Source organism: Balaenoptera acutorostrata, chromosome 4 (assembly GCF_949987535.1).
Source record: "Balaenoptera acutorostrata chromosome 4, mBalAcu1.1, whole genome shotgun sequence".
Lineage (NCBI taxonomy): Eukaryota > Metazoa > Chordata > Mammalia > Artiodactyla > Balaenopteridae > Balaenoptera > Balaenoptera acutorostrata.
The window spans coordinates 79,040,524-79,057,689 of record NC_080067.1 but is presented as its reverse complement, the minus strand read 5'-3'; the positions used below and the strand labels follow the sequence as shown (position 1 = coordinate 79,057,689).

At 42.3% G+C, this 17,166-nt stretch overlaps 2 protein-coding genes across 7 annotated transcripts in view; both read right to left on the bottom strand.

Moving 5' to 3' along the window:
- Nucleotides 1-2,251, bottom strand: part of DYNLT2B (dynein light chain Tctex-type 2B) — a 28,137-nt gene extending 25,886 nt beyond the window's left edge. Inside the window, exon 1 of the mRNA XM_007171612.2 lies at nucleotides 2,112-2,251. Within this exon, the coding sequence (XP_007171674.1) occupies nucleotides 2,112-2,236 (125 nt within the window). The 5' untranslated portion in view covers nucleotides 2,237-2,251. The remainder of the gene's footprint in view (nucleotides 1-2,111) is intronic.
- Nucleotides 2,252-4,261: 2,010 nt separating this feature from the next.
- Nucleotides 4,262-17,124, bottom strand: TM4SF19 (transmembrane 4 L six family member 19). Of its 6 annotated transcripts, XM_057546043.1 has the most exons (9): nucleotides 16,907-17,123; nucleotides 15,498-15,597; nucleotides 13,772-13,853; nucleotides 12,948-13,055; nucleotides 10,680-10,881; nucleotides 10,196-10,273; nucleotides 8,066-8,235; nucleotides 7,631-7,814; nucleotides 4,269-4,403 (listed from the first exon to the last, which is right to left on the bottom strand). In XM_057546043.1, exons 5-8 carry the CDS (start codon nucleotides 10,857-10,859, stop codon nucleotides 7,634-7,636), a joined length of 609 nt encoding a protein of 202 aa, XP_057402026.1. In that variant the 5' UTR covers nucleotides 10,860-10,881; nucleotides 12,948-13,055; nucleotides 13,772-13,853; nucleotides 15,498-15,597; nucleotides 16,907-17,123; the 3' UTR covers nucleotides 4,269-4,403; nucleotides 7,631-7,633. The 6 variants fall into 6 exon arrangements, with proteins under 6 accessions (XP_028019629.1, XP_057402026.1, XP_057402025.1 ...); XM_057546042.1 differs by lacking the exon at nucleotides 15,498-15,597; XM_057546045.1 differs by lacking the exons at nucleotides 12,948-13,055; nucleotides 13,772-13,853 and having other exon boundaries at nucleotides 16,907-17,124.
- Nucleotides 17,125-17,166: the final 42 nt, after the last annotated feature.

The following is a 17,166-nucleotide window of genomic DNA, read 5'->3' as shown; positions in this document are numbered from 1 at the left end:
AGTAAAAGCAACATTCTGTTACTTGCAAGGTCCCATATGATCTACCCTACCAAACTCTCTGACTTTGTTTTCTCCTACTTTGCCCCTAGTTCTCTCCACTCAGGCCACACTGGCCTTCCCTATGTTCTTTGACCACACCAGGCATGGAAACCTCAGTGTTTCTGCAGTTGCTGTTAACCTCTGCCTGAAGTTCAATTCCTCTCCTTATATGCATAGCTCCTTCCTTTCTTTCAAGTCTTTACTCAAAAGTCACTTTCCTTAGCCACCCTCTCTAAAACTTCAAACCACCCTCCTACCACTTTATATCTCCCTTCCCGGTACTTATTACTATCTGATACACTATATGGTTCACTTAGGCATTTATCTTGTTTGTTGTCCTTCTACCCAGCTAGAGCACAAGCTCCAAAGAGCAGAGATTTTTATCTGTTTTGTTCACTGTTATATCCCCATTCCTAGAACACTATCCAGCACATAGTAGACAATATTTTTTGAAGAAATTAATTACTGAATAAACGAAGACAGAGAAAAAAAGTCTCCCCTCATTTCACCACCCTAACAATACTATTAGCATTTTAGTTGTATTTATTACATATTACAACACTAGGTTCCTTTATCTGGGCTATATATATATATTTTTTAAAATATTTATTTATTTATTTAATTTGGCTGTGCGGGGTCTTAGTTGTGGCACATGGGATCTTCGTTGCTGCGTACGGGATCTTTAGTTGTGGCATGCGGGATCTAGTTCCCTGACCAGGGATGGAACCCGGGCGCCCTGAATTTGGAGCGCAGAGTCTTAACCGCTGGATCACCAGGGAAGCCCCTGGGCTTCTATCAGCTGATTTGTCTATCATGTGCCAAGTTACCAGAACGTTTTAAGTTTTGAGCTTATAATGTGGTTTAATATCTGGTAGTAGTAGCGGCCTCTTATTTCTTTTTAACAGTATTCTCTTTAGTCTCTTGCTTGCTTATTCTCACAGGCGAACTTTAGAATCATGGACAAATTTCTAGGATTTGATCTGTTCAAAATGTGGTCTTCCTATTAACAAACATATTATAGCTGGCTCTTCCCTTAAGCCTTTTCCACTCTCAGTAAAATGGTAAAAGTTTTCTTCAAACGAGTCACAAATAATCTCATAGAGCTATTCCTACATAACATATATTTGTTGTTAACCTGGTTCTGTTTTACAACAGAAACACAGGTGAATGGCATTCTATGTATTTAGAATCTTTTACCGAGATAACTGAACATATTTTTTTAATGTCCCTTCTACCCACCAGAAAACTGCTACATGAAATTTTTTATCACATTATAACTAAAGTTCCTGGGTTCTAGTATTTGCCAAGCATTTGATTCAGGAATCTAGTTTCAAAAAACAGAGGAAGGGCTTGGGAAAGTCATTTTTTTAATTATTTTTTTAAATCTTGTGAAAATGAAGTTAGTGATGGATCCTACAGCCCTAACTGACTGTCCTCTGCAGGAGACGTTGTGCCTTAATTCTGGGAAGGTATTAGGGTGGCCGGCCAAAAGCCTCCAGATGCTACTCGGGTAAGACTGTACGCATACAGGTCTCGCGCCCTGCTGAAGAGTAAGCGCTTTCTGGCACACGTATGTACACAGTAACCCTCGAAACAGGGCTGAATGGCATTCGATGCAAGCCGCTTGTTTTCTGCCATGCAACTATCTCAATTCCTCTGTGCCCACATTCTGGATCTCCTAGAGTCAACCATCCCTACTGTGCTTGTCTAAGGGACTACCTCCCGGCGCGTTAACCCTGCAACCGCAGGTCTGGTCCTCTGCTGCCCCCTGCAGCTGGAAGCCCAAGGAGAACAGCGCCCCACCCTCTCCCGCCCAGCCCCTCCTTCCCCGGTCCTGTCCCTTCCTCCGTCGCCGGTTCCCCGGCAAAACCCGGCCTCCTCCCCGTCCCGCCACTCTGTCTCTAGCCCCTCCCACCCCCTCCTAGCCCCGCCCCCTCTCTCCCGTCCCGCCCCGCCCCACACCGCCCGTCACCCGCGGGTTCCTTCCGGACGCCCCGGCTATCAGGCAAGCTGTGCCTGCGGGAAGCTGCAGTCTCGCAGGTCGGCCACGCCATAACGCGTCTGCTACCCGCCTTTGCTGGAAAATGGGCCGCAGAATATAGGTATTCTCGGACTCCCCAGCGTTCTTCTCAGTCTCAGGCAACCCTTCGACCGCAGAGAAGGACGTGCGCATCGAGAAGGATGCGGCGTCCGACATGGCCTAAGCTTCTTGGCCCCCGTATTTCTCCCGAAGAAGGCTTAGCTCGCGGCGCCACGGAGCTGGGAAACGGTCGCCAGGGCGACAGCGCCGCCTTTGACCCTACGTGCGGCGGCTGCGCGCTCTGCGCTGTACGACCCGCCCTTCTTGTGCTTGCACCGCCCTATCCGCGCCTGCGCGCCGGATGCTGGACCAGAACCGGCGGAGCTGCAGTGACCATAACTTCGGCAAAGACTGGTTTGTTTCTGTCCCTTTTACAAAGCACTTCAACACGCGTCAGCCCTTATTAACCGCGCTGCAATCTTAGAAAGTGACACAGAACCTGAAGCCCATAGAGGCCCAAGGATACACAGCTAGTAAGCAGCCGGTGAAACTGAGCTGGACCCTGGGGTGAGGGGTGGGGGGGCGGTCCAGTGACAGATCCTGTGTTCTTGGCTTCTTGCTTGTGAAAAAAGCTTTAGTCTCCTAGGCCTTTCCGAGTTCTAAAGAAAAGACTCTAGCAGTTAATGTTTAAAAAAATGGAAAAGCAGTCAAGCAAGAAAAGTAATAATAAACAATAGGTCGGCCATAAAAAGAGTTACAGGATTCCTATCTTCTCCTTGAGGGATATAGGTAACCTTCTGATGCACATTCTTTTTTTTGATGGTTGTACAACATTGTGATTGTATTTATACCCTTGAACTGTACACTTAAAAGTGGTTAAGATGAAAAATTTTGTCACGTGTATTTTAGCACAAATAAAATTGGGGGGAAAAGTACCTAAGGGGATTGATAACCTTTGACTTCTGCTAAGAAAACATTGCCCTCATCCACTGCTGATGCACATTCTTAAATTGTTTTCAGAGAAACCAGGACCCCCACCAGATGGAAACTGCTGACTGCAAATGCTAGACCATAGACTGGCTGGAGCCAGAGATTCGATGATTGAGATTCCTGAAACTTCACCCAGTTACCTCACCACTACCCAATCAGAAGAATGTCCAGGAGCTGATCACACACCCTGGGACCCTCACCCCTAATGTTGCACTGAAAGCCATTGGGGAATATGAGTCTTTTGAACACTAGCTGCCCATCCTCCTTGTTTGTCCCCCTGCAATAAACGCTGTACTTTCCTTCACCACAACCCAGCATCAGTAGATTAGCATTCTGCAATATTGGCAGAATTGATCAGTTGCAAAAAGAGACCATATGGCTCTCAAAATATGAAATATTATCTGGCCAGGCAAAACTATATATATAAAAAAAAAGATAACTAAGTGAAAAAATGTAGTATCTGGGCCTTTACAGAAAAAGTTTGCAGTGTCCTGCTCTAATCCATAACTGCCAACCTGCAGTTCCCCCAGCCTCACCACACTCCTGCTCCAGGGCAAAAGTCAGGAAGGAGCAGACTTAGGATGCCTTTCCTGCTTATGAGCACCAGTCCTGGTTCTGTTTTAGAAAGCTGTATTATCCTGCCAGCTTCAAAAACTAGGAAGAAATTCCCCCAACATGCATCCTGAACAAAGATCCCAAAACAGGAGAGAGGGAGGTGCTCTGCTTTCCACATTCCACACTGAAGGAGCTGTGGCATCACAGTTCTCCACCCACACCATCCTGTGTCTCCCCTTTTGAGCTTCTATTTCCTCTGCTGGGAAAATGCTTCCTTCCCTCTTTGCTGGGGTAACCATTTCAAGAATCAGTTCAGACATGACTGATGCCTTCCTTCATCTCTCACAGATCCTCTCCTTAGAGGTTCCTGGTTCCTTCAAGCTCTCATTACATCCTGGGTTGACCTCTAACATGGTCCCTACCATATGACATTCAAATTATTAGTAGATGAGTTTCCCTAATATGACCATGAGCTCTTCAAGGACAGGGCAGGGCCCAAGGGCAAGGACCATGTCTCAGTCATTTTTGAATTCACAGCATGCATGGCAGTGCCGAGCACACAGTGGACACTCAGTATATACCACTTATTGAACTGCACTGAACACTGGTGGATTAATCAGCTCAGGCTGCCATAACAAAATACCACAGACCGGGTGACTTAAACAATGGAAATTTATTTTCTGGAGGCTGGAAATCCACGATTGAGGTGCCAACAAGGTTGGTTTCTACTGAGGCCTCTCTCCTTGGCTTGCAGATGGCTACCTTCTGGCTGTGTCTTCACATGGCCTTTTCCTCTGGGCTCCCATGGAGAGACAGATCTGGTATATCATCCATTTTCTTTTTCCCCACATCTCTTTAGCATATACTAAATTCTCACAAATATTTAGTTCTATCTCTGGGCTCCCTAGTCTGATGCATAAATTTGTCCATTTAATGTACTACACTGTTTGAACTATTGTAGGTTTATATTAGTTTTTAATATCTAGTAGAGTTAGTCCCACCTCACTGCCTTCTTCAGAAGTTTCCTGGCTGTCCAAGTTTGTTCATTTTTCATGTGAACTTTAAAACCAGCTTATTCCATATCCTCTTCCACCAAATCTCGGTGATTTTATTCATCATGTTAAATTTATAGCTTAGTTTAAGGGCCTTTATATTTTATGATGTTAAGTCTTCCTATCCAAGTTCATGGCATGCCTTTATATTTGTTCAAGTTTATTTTGTATCCTTTAGTAATATTTTAGTTTTCTTCAATAAGTATTTCACATTCTTGTTTTGTTGGTAACTAGGTTTTTTTTTTTTCCTCTTTTGTTTCTAATGTAAATGGGAGTTCCCCATCTCCATACCTGTTAACTGCTTGTTGTTTGTATACATGAAGATTTTTGATTCTGTATATTTATTTTGTACCCAGACATTGTATGAAATTCTCTTATTGTTTGTAATATAATTTATTTGGGTGCTCTAGGTGTGTAATCATATTGTCTGAATATAATGATAACTTTACCTTCTTTCCTATTTTATATCTGTTAATTTCCTTTTGAACACTTGCTTGGGCTAATACCTCAAGAACAATATTAAATGATAGTGACAATAGTGTCATCATCTTATTTGCAACTTTAATGAGATTGTTTCTAGTATTCATTAGGCATGATGCTGACTTTTGAGTTGAGATAGATACGTTGTATTATGATAAGGAAGGACCTGTCTTTTCTCGTTTTCTTAAGAGTTTTATTAAGAATATATGTTGAATTTTATCAAATGCCTTTTCAGCATTTATGAAGAAAATCATTAGGATTTTTTCCTCCTTAAATCTATTAATATAGGTGAGTAAACTTTCTGAAACTTAATCATGCTTTTATGCTGGAAATATACAATGTCATTTTTTTAGGTATAATTGACATATAACATTAGATTTATTTCAGGTGTAAAATATAATGATTTGATTTTTGTATATATTGCAAAATGATCACCACAATAAGTCTCATTAACATCTGGCACCATACATTAGTTACAAAAAATTTTTTTTTCTTGTGAAAAGGACTTTTAAGATCTATTCTCTTAGCAACTTTTAAGGGTGCAATACAGTACTATTAACTATAGTCACCTTGTTGTACATTATATCCCCATGACTTAACTATTTTATAAGTGGAAGTTTGTACCTTTGACTCCCTTCACCCATTTCTCTCACTCCCCAGCCCCAGCTCTGGCAACCACTAGTCTGTCACTGTATCTATGAACTTGGTTTTGTTGCTATTGTTGTTTTAAATTCCACATGTAAGTGATATCATATGGTATTTGGCTTTCTCTGACTTATTTCACTTAGCATAATACCCTCTAGGTCCATCCATGTTGTCACAAATGGCAAGATTTCATTTTTCTTATGGCTGAAGAGTATTCCATTGTGTGTGTGAGTGTGTGTGTGTGTACCATATCTTCTTTATCCATTAATCCATTGATGGACACTTGGGTTGTTTCCGTGTCTTGGCTATTGAAAATAATGCTACAATGAACGTGAGGGTGCAGATATCTTTTTGAACTAGTGTTTTTGTTTGCTTCAAATAAATACCTAGAAGTAGAATTGCTGGATCATATGGTAGTTCTTTTTTAATTTTTTGAGGAACCTCCATACTGCTTGCCATACTTGTTGCACCAGTTTACATTCCCACCAACAGGGCACAAGGGTTCCTTTTTCCCCATATCCTCACCAACATTTGTTATTTCTTTCCTTTTTGATAATAGCCATTCTAACAAGTATAAGGTGATATTTCATTATGGTTTGGATTTGCATTTCCCTGATGATTAGTGATATTAAGCATCTTTTCATGTACTTGTTGTCTCATCCTCTTCTCATAAGGATGCCAGTCTTATTTGATTAGTGTCCCACTCTTATGACCCCATCTAACCTTAATTAGCTTCTTAAAGGTCCTATCTCCAAAGTCACATTGAGGGCTAGGGCTTCAACCTATGAATTTTGGGAGCACATAATTCAGTCCATTAAACTAGTGAACTTGAATTTAGAAAGTAGGGGGTCAGGTATTGACTTTACCTGAACCTAATTGACTGCTTTTGGGCAGCAAGTCCATTATCCTCTAGGAGCCTCAACTTCATCTGTAACATGTGGCCAATTTTATGGGGCTTTTGAGAGGCTGAAATGAGATCATGGCTGGAGGACATTTTATGGACTATAAGTTCCTACACAATAATAATGATAATTATTTCTACTAATATATCATCTTGCAGTTTACAATGTGATTTTTTAAAATTAATTAATTTATTTGGCTGCATGAGGTCTTAGTTGCGGCACACGGGATCTTTTTGTTGCAGTGTGCTGGCTCTTCATTGCAGCACGCGAGCTTCTCTAGTTGTGGTGCACAGGTTCTAGAGAGCGCGGGCTTAGTTGCCCCACGGCATGTAGGATCTTAGTTCCCTGACCAGGGATCAAACCCTTGTCCCCTGCATTAGAAGGCAGATTCTTAACCACTGGAAGTCCCTACAATGTGATTTAAAATGCATTGTATCATTCAACATAACATGCAAGGAATTATTATTGTTATTATTACTACATGACTACCTAAAAGGGAAATTTGTTTAAAATTCATACCCACTCTTGCAGAAAAGATTCAAGGCAGCTCATGATGAAAACACTCATATTTAAGAGGGAATTACCGGGACTTCCTTGGTGGCGCAGTGGTTAAGAATCTGCCTGCCAATGCAGGGGACACGGGTTCGAGCCCTGGTCCAGGAAGATCCCACGTGACGCGCAACAGCTGAGCCCATGTGCCACAACTACTGAGCCTGTGCTCTAGAGCCTGCGAGCCACAACTACTGAGCCCACGTGCCACAGCCCGTGCGCCTACAGCCCGTGCTCCACACCAAGAGGAGCCACTGCAGTGAGAAGCCTGTGCACCGCAACAAAGAGTAGCCCCCACTCGCCACAACTACAGAAAGCCTGCGCGGCAATGAAGACCCAACTCAGCCAAAAACAAATTAATTAATTAATTAATTAATTTTTAAAAAAGAGGGCGTTACCTGTTACTTCTCACAGAGGCTGCAGAAAAGGCCCAGGAAGCTGTTGATGAAATGAATGGCCACCAGGAGAATCTGGAGGAGGCTGATGCACAGAAGGGCGGAGAAGAAGCACACGTGCCAAATGACAGCTTTAGAAGGCTCCAGGCAGACAGAGTTCCAGAGTGAATGGTCATACAAATAATTCCTATCCCCAAAAATAAGGAGACCAGGGGTTGGAATAAGTAAGAAAATCCCAGCAACCTTGTTAGAAACCTGGGTTCTCCCTCAGCTCTGGTCGTAGGACTAGACTTTTGAGGGTGACTATTGTTGTATTTGCAATTTTCTGAGCATAAGAGAAGCAAGATGCTAGAACGCATGACTAAAAGGAGTTTGTAGTCCATTTGTGTGTCTTTCTTTCTCTGAAGAGACTGCAAATCCAAGTTTCCATCCATTTACCTGTTATGCAGGTCTTTGAATGGGTAACCATGTTTCCAAGCCTGTGTCTGATTGAACGGTGAAACATCGAACATGCAAAAAGGACCATCTTTCAGGGCTACTCCAGAAGTGATAAAGCAAATCAAGGCTCCAAGAAAAGCCAGGCCACTTGACAGCAGAGCAGTAAGCATCTGCAGAAGGAGAGAAGAAACAGTGAGCCTGAGAGGGGGTCGTGACTTGTGGGCTGATCTGGACAAATCTAACTTCTCTGGTGCTCAGGCCTTCCCCAGTCATGGGGATGATCCTACCCACAGCACCTCCTTTAAAGCATAGCGGAGGTAGGGCTGGCTGATGAGGGGTCACTGGGTAGAGCCAGGAAGGGGTAGGAAAGAAGGAATGGAGAAGGGGGAGACACTGGCACCTGGTCCCAGCAGCAGGTTCAGCCTGATTCAGCAGGCTCTTCAGAGCTTCTCAGCAGATTGGCATCAAAAACTTTGTCACTCAGACTGCAGTCAGTCTCTGGCTTAAAGGGTCAGGCTGGTTATCGCAAGCCCCCCTCTGACCCTTTTAAAAGAAAGCTGTATTTTTTCAACAGTTCCAAGCTGCCATCCCTGATTCCTCTCTTTCTCAGATCAAGCATGAAAGGAAGGAAGGGAGGAAGAGGGGAAAGAAGGAAGAAAAGGAGGGAGGGAGGGAGGGAGGCAGAGACAGAGAGAAATTACAGTCAACTCTGAAATGACTCTAGTTCTGTCATTGTACTTTTCTAGTCTGTGCACCACTCATTTCCTTCCCAAAAGATAGCAATGTGTTTATTTCCTTGGCAGGATTCTAACTTCCAGATTGGTTTCTTTCTCAGGATACTAGATTTTTTTTTCTCCTTCCCCCAAAACACATATTTTAAAATTTTAAATAAAACATATATATGTGTGTGTGTGTGTGTGTGTGTGTGTGTGTGTGTGTATATATATATACACAGTTTTTATACAGAATCAGAGTCATTTTCCCACTGATGTCAAACTGGTTTAGAACTCGAGAGGGGCCGCAGAAAGCTGTGTAGTAAGTTTTGACTCTAAGTTAAAAGATTCAAGATGAATTAGTCTGACATAAGCCTAGGACAGAGGTTCTCAAAATGTGGTCCCTGTCCCAGCAACATCACATCACCTGGAAACTTGTTAGAAATGTAAATTCCCCACCCCCTCCCCATCTTGCTCCACCCCAGACCTACAGAGTCAGAAACTCTGGGGGTGGGGTCCAGCAATCTGTGTTTTAACAAACGCTGCAGGGATTCTGATGCACACATTCAAGTCTGAGAACCACTTGCCTAGGGGAAAACCAGACATGACTGAGAACAGATAGTGAATGAAATGTGTGGGTGTTTATATTTAATTCTTTAACATATAATTCTGAATCAGCAGGGTTCCCACCCAACATGTGGGCTGTAGATATCAAAGCAGGATGCAGAGTTACTGTAAAAAGACCACAAATTCATGTGTCTGAGACTGAATGAGCAACGTATCTTATACATTTATGTACTGAGATTTTTCAAATATATATATAGATGTTGCTGTAATTAATAAAGTGCAAATTTATTCTGGGCCTCAGCTTCATTACCTGTAAAATGGAGGGGTTAGACTAGAATCTAGTCATCAGATGTTCTCTGGAGAATCTTTCAGCTCCAAGAAAAATTAAGAAAAATAGCCAGGAAATTTTCTATCAATGACACATGACTACAATGTACATAACTCATGTCCGTATTGTTCAATAGGCTAAAACTAATAAGAACAGTTCATGTATAGCTGAATTGCTTTGCTATATAGCAGAAATTAACAGGACGTTGTAAACTACACATCAATAAAATAAAAAAATAAAAAAGAACAATTCCTCACATGTGTGTAGACATTTATGGTTCATTAAGCACTTCCTCCCTGGACTTGATCCTGTTAACTTTCATTTTACAGAAGGATCTGAGATTCAGAAAACTTGCCCAAAAGCTTAGGGTTTTTAGACCCTTAGAGAGGTACGGTCAGGACCTGACTTCAAAGCCCAAGACTTCAAAGCCCAAGACTGAAATTGTCTCTTTATCACTCTGCCTCTAAAGTAATAGAATGTGGGGACATTCTAGGTATTAGAAGAGTGGAATCGGGTGCTTACACTTCGGCAGGGCCCACTCTTACTGAAGCAGCCATATCTCCAGCCCGTCAAGGAGATGAGGGTAGCTGCAGTGAGAACCTGGGGGAAGAGGGAAGAGTGTTAAAAAGAGATTGGGTAATTTACATCTCTAGCTGCCACCTGTGGCTGTTGAAATAGAGTGGTTAGACATCTCACATGGACTTAATTACCCTACGTTTCCCAGAGGGCTTGGCGTAGACTGTCGGGATCCAGTTTTGGATGACTAGCCTGATGTGACTCTATGGATGGCAACGTTCACACCAAGCCTGCCTAGTCCAAAATTCAGCAACATTTGACCAGTCTTCCTAGAGTCTTCTATCCCTTGGAGCTGCTATAGACCCCACAGTCAGCTTATTAGTTCAAGCTTTTTTTCAAGGAATCAAAACACTCCCCCCACCCCCACCTCGCTGCTCCACCCCTAAGGGGCACTTTGGGAGTTCACACCCAGGGAACCCCAGACACTTACCATGAGGCCTCCTCCCCAGAGCCCAGAGCCCAGCATGGCATGCCTGCCAATGAGGCCCCTCAACAGGTAGGTCACATCCCAGTTAGGAAAGAGGAGCACTGTGTTGGCCGCAGCAGCAAACAGGGCTGTAGTCCCGAGGCTCAGCCCCAGTATTTGGGAGCAGGTCCGTGAGCATGCCATCACACAGAGAGAGGACAGTGTCCTGGAACCAATGGAAAGAGGGTCATGGTAGCTCTGTTACTGGAAGCTGGTGGGTAGGGGAAACCCCAGGAGCATAGGGTGGGGAGGGGGAAATAGACCAGAGGCACTGTCACCTCCTAGGGTCAGATCAAGAAGAGCCAAGGAACTTGCTTAAAAACTGCATATTATAAATATTTCGCAATGGATAGGATTAATTGCTCCATTTTCTGCCAGCTCCCACTCACACGCACACACACACACACACGCATACACACATACACACACTCCTCATCCCATCATAATTTGCTTGTACCTCTATTAAAGCCAGTGATTATTTCTACTTGATACAGAAAAACAAAATTTTAAAGGTGTCATCCTCTTGCTTTAAAACACGTCATTTTAAAGATGTCCGCTGTTACCACTTTCATTCAACATTGTACAGGAGGTCCTTTCCAGTGCAATAAGAAAATAAAAAGCAGCAAAAGCCACAGGTATGAAAGAAAGAAGTAAGAATATCATTATTCACAGTAACATGATTATCTGTGTAGAAAATTGTAAGGAATCTATCAAAAAGTTAATAGGTGAGTTTAGCAAGGTTACCGAATAAAAAATTAAATATACAAAAATTCTATTGTATTTCTATATACAAGCAATGATAAATTATAAATGTTAAAAAACAATATCATTTACAATAGCATAAAAATAGAAAATACTTATGGATAAATTTAACAAAATCTGTGCAAGACCTGTACACTAAAAATTATAAAACATTACTGAGAAAAATTAAAGAAGACCCAAATAAATGGAGAGATATACCATGTTCATGAATCAAAAGGCTCAATATCAGTGCAATCTCAGTCAAAATCCTAGCAGCGTTCTGTCGTAGAAACTGACAAGCTGAATCTAAATTTACATGGAAATGCAAAAGACCTAGATTTTTCAAAACAATTTGGAAAAGAAGACCAAAGTTGGAGGGCTTACATCATGTGATGTTAAGACATTATAAAGCTACAGTAATCAAGACAGCAAAGTAATGGTGTATACAGACATGCAGACCACTGGAACAGACTAGAGAATTCAGAAATAGAGCTATACAAATAGGATCAAATGATTTTTGAAAAAGATGGCATTTTAGTGGGAAAAGGAGAGTTTCTTCAACAAATGATGCTGGAACAATCCATATGCAAAACAAAAATATATACTTTGCCTATTACTGCAAACACTATTCAATAATTAACTTGAAATGGACCATGGATCTAAACCGAATAAAAATTTTACAAGAAAACAACAGAGAAAATCATTGGGATTTTCGGTTAGATAAAGATTTATTACATAGAACACAAAGTACAACCTATAAAAAGTGATGAACTAAACTACTTCAAAATTAAAATTTTGCTCTTCAAAAGACACCGTTAAGGAAATGAAGAGACAAAACACAGGCTGGGAGTAAATATTCACAATATATATTTTGTAAATATGTATGTGAATGTGACCACATATACATCTGACAAAGGATTTGTATCTAGAATACATAAAGAATTCTTAAGACTCTACCATAAGAAGACAAACAACTGAGGGACTTCACTGGCGGTGCAGCGGTCAAGACTCCACAATCCCAGTGCAGGGGGCCCAGGTTCAATCCCTGGTCAGGGAACTAGATCTCACATGCATGCTGCAACTAAGGAACCTGCGAGCTGTGACTAACGAGCACGCCTGCCGCAACTAAGACCCAGCGCAACCAAATAAATAAAATAATGTAAAAAAAAAAAAGAAGGCAAACAATGGTTTTTAAAAATGGGAAAACGATGTGAACAGACACTTCATTTCATCTCACAAAAGAAAAGCTATATGGATGACAACTAAGAACATGAAAAGACACTCAACATCATTAACATAGGGGAGTGCAAATTAAAACCAAAATAAGATCCTACTACATACCCACTGGAATTGTTACAGTTAAAAAGTTGGACTATACCAAGTGTTGGTGAGGATGTGGAACAACTAGAAGTCTCATAGATATGTGATGAGAATGCAAATGGTACAGCCACTTTGGAAATAAGCTTGGCAGTTTCTTAAACAGTCACTTACCAAATGATCAAGTAATTCCACTTCTATATATTTATCCAAGAGACATGAAAACACATGTCCACACAAAGACTTGTACTTGAATGTCCATAGGAGCTTTATTCATAATAACTAAAAATTAGAAACATGGAAACAACCTAAGTGTCCACCAACAGATGAATGAATGAACAAAATACATATATACATATATATATATATATATATATATATATATATATATATATATATATGTGCAATGGAATATTATTCAGCCATAAAAAGAATGAAGTTCTGTTACATGCTGCAACATGAATGAAGCACGACAACATTATGCTAAATGAAATAAGCCAGACACTAAAGGACAAATATGTATGATTCTACTTATATGAAATATCCAGAATAGGCAAATTCACAGAAACAGAAAGTAGATTAGAGGTTACTAGGGACTGAGGGGAAGGGAGAATGGGGAGTTATTGTTTAATGTTTACAGAGTTTCTGTTTGGGGGTAATGAAAAAGTTTTGGAAACAGGTAATGGTAATATATAGTTACACAACATTGTGAATGTAATTAATGCCACTGAGTTGTACACTTTAATATGGTTAAAATAACAAGCTTTAAGTTATATATATTTTACCACAATAAAAAATCAATTAAAAATGAGAAATACAAAAAAGTGAGAAATAACTCAAATGTTCATCAATAGGTGAATAGATAAACTGTGGTATATCCATACAATGAGTACTACTACTAGGCAATAAAAAACAATAAACTACTGATACATGCAACAACATGGATGAATCTCAAAATCATGCTAAATGAAAGAAGCCAGAAACAAAAGACTACTCACTGTATGATTCTGTTTATATGAAATTATAAACACTAGAAAAGGCAGAACTAGTGACAGGAAGCAGATCAGTGGTTGCCAGGGGCTGAGAATAGAAGAGGGGATTAATATAAGTACATAAGGAAACTTTTTGAGGTGATAAAAATGTTCTATACCTAGATTCTGATGAATATACAACTATATATATATTGACAAAACTCATCAAACTACTCTTAAAATTGGTGAATTTTATTGTATTTTAATTATATATCAATAAAATTGATTACAAATTAAAATGTCATGTCTCGATAGGTTGTAAAATGCCTCCTCCACACCTTTACTTATGGCCGTTTCTCCCTTTTAAATTTTCACTGATCTGTGAACTTCTTCTTTTTTAATATGAATTAGAATAGGACTAGTAATATTTGGGTAGACTCATGTCAATGTGGATCTGAAAAAAATCAGTACCATGACATCCCCAAGAAGTGGTTTGTTGCCACTTTGCAATTCAGTTACATGTCTGGCTCAGCTTAAGGCTCTTGACGCTCCCCTCCTAACACACAGCTTTGCCCATAACCAGAAAATATGTATAGATCAAAGCCGCCACCTCAATCTCTCTTTTACAAATATACATACACCTACATATATAATGAAATATTTCAGAGTTAAAGAATTAAGCATAATGTATATATTTGCTCTTGCTAGTTGTGTGGAATAATTGAACAACACCTATGTAAACACAACTGGTTTACAAAATAGATTCTTACCACTAACACTATTTTTTTTTTTAATTTTTATTTATTTATTTATTTAGGCTGTGCTGGGTCTTCGTTTCTGTGCGAGGGCTTTCTCCAGTCGCGGCAAGTGGGGGCCACTCCTCATCGCGATGCGCGGGCCTCCCACCATCGCGGCCCCTCTTGTTGCGGAGCACAGGCTCCAGACGCGCAGGCTCAGCAACTGTGGCTCACGGGCCCAGCCGCTCCGCGGCACGCGGGATCCTCCCAGACCAGGGCTCGAACCCGTGTCCCCTGCATCGGCAGGCAGACTCCCAACCACTGCGCCACCAGGGAAGCCCACCACTAACACTACTGAAGCCCCAGGTGTGCCCTCTCTATCATCTTCCTGTACTCCTTCCTGGGAACGACTATCCTAAATTTCGATTTTATCATACATTTTTAAAAACGGTTTTACAGTTTATGAACTTAATTAAAAAGAAAACAAACTTGATTAGCCTAGGTTTTTTTTTGTTTGTCCAGACTTCAGCTTATATAGAGACTGGTGTTAGACACAGCACTGAGCAGGCCATTTGGTTGGGGCAGGAAAGGGGGTGCTCTTGTCCTGCCCGCCCCTACCCCCTTTCCCCAGCCTCCTCAGCCCTTGGTGACATTTGCTTCCCTAATCTCAGAGCCCAAACTCATCTCAGCTGCTCCTCCCAGCAGGGAACTTTCTGACGCAATTGCTAATATTTTAGTGGGATGAGTTGCCTCCACCGTGTGCCCTCTCCACAGGGTATTTGCTCTCTAAGCCATGTTTCTGAAACGGTGAATAAAATAACTCATCCCTGATGAAAGGAAGTTCGGGTCTCTGTGGAGGGGGGCACACGCTGGAGGAGTTGGGGGTAGGATATGGAGGAAGAGTGGCCCTTACTCCAAGGATACAAGGGGCCTGGAGGGAAGAGGGGGCACCAGGAATCAGGAGGGTTGGTCTGTCCCTTCCCCTGCCCCCTCCCCCAGGGGCCCACCACAGAGACCTCTTTTCCTGAAGTGTCCTCCAAGCCGGTATGGTACCGGCTGCTTCCTCCACAGGTCCTCAGGGTGAGAAGCCTGCTCCGCTGTCAGCGGGCCGGGCATCTGTATGATAACAACCCCCCCCCAACAGGTTGTGATGCAGCCTCCCTTCCCAGACCTTCCTGCCATTGAGAGCTGAGCTCTCAGTGTGTGTCCAGGGTGTTAGCAAGTAACGACTTTAACCCACATGCCTCTCAGATGACTGACATTTTGTCAGGGGCCCAAGAAAGGACTGGTGTGTGGTTGGACATTGAGGCACACTCTAGACCACCGGCTGGAAGAACCTTTTGTTCAGGAATGCCTTCAGCCTCCTTTGAATCATTCCACCTATGAGTAAGGCCTGTCTAGACAATAGATCACCGACATGAACCTCCCCACCCCGACAATCTCTTCTTTGGAAATTATTCTTATCAGGAAAGAGTCTTAGAAGGGAAACTAAAAGATATGAACGTGCAGAGGGAAAACTAAGTTGAGCATGGCCTTTGGGATGAGTGGGATTCAGAGAATCCTGGCTGTCCTACTAATCTGCTAAAAGCACTTGCTGTGCTGCTGCATCTAGGAGGGCTGTGGCTCAGTTGGAGTTTCACTTCCTCCCCTTGATTTGTTCCCCTAGAAATCACAACATTCTGAGAAATGCTTCCACAAATGTGAGCCAGGAGATTAGCGAAGAGTTTGGCTAATTTGATATCTGAAGAGACAAGCAGGATCATAAGGTAAAACCTTACAACCAGGCTTTAGGGGGGCCCTGTTCTAACCTGAGATCCTGGCTGGGTGAACAAATCATTACCTAGATGTCTGGGCAACAGTTTAAGTGATCAGCTGAGTCATATAGAGGAAGAGACTTTAAATTCTGTGTGTCTCTCTACCTAACTCATCACCTAGCCAGACCTTTATCATTCTTTCATCAGTCAAATATTTATTGTGACCACTATCTGCCAGGCACTATTCACTCTGGTGAACCAGAGACAGACTCTTCTCTTGAGGAACTTAAAGTCTGGTGGGGACACTAACCAGGCAATGAGCAAGTGTGGAGCAGATGGGTCCAGCTGAAGGTGTGATGGAAGCACTGGAGGATTGCCTAATCCTATCTGCAGAAGCAAGGCCGAGCCTCCTGGAAGGAGTGTTGTCCGAGCTAAAACTTGACAACAAGGCATTAGACAGGCAAAGTTGGGAAGGGAAAAGTATTCTAAGCATGTGTAAAGGCCTGAAGTTGATAGACTGAGGCAAAGAGATGTTAAACAAATTGCTTGAAGTCACACAGCTGCTCGGTGGCTGAGCTAGATCTCCTTTGAGTTGGAAGTTTGTGCTCTTAACTGCTAGACCAAACTATTCCCTGGCCATCCCCTCACTGGGCCCTTCCATTTCTGCTTACCTGCATCCGGTGGCAAGAATCAGGATGGGAGAGAAAGAACCTGGAGAAGGGCTCCGTGTTCAGAGTGGGCCTGAACTCCTGTGGCCTCAGCTGGAACTCCTGCAGGTTTGGACGGGAGGCTCCTCTTTCAGGACTCCTACAGAGGGCCAGAGAGGCGCTATTTATATGTGGAAGTCACTCAGGCGTGTGTGTGTGTGTGTGTGTGTGTGTGTGTGTGGGCATGCATGCCCGCACACCGCTGCCCACAGGCCTGCAACAAA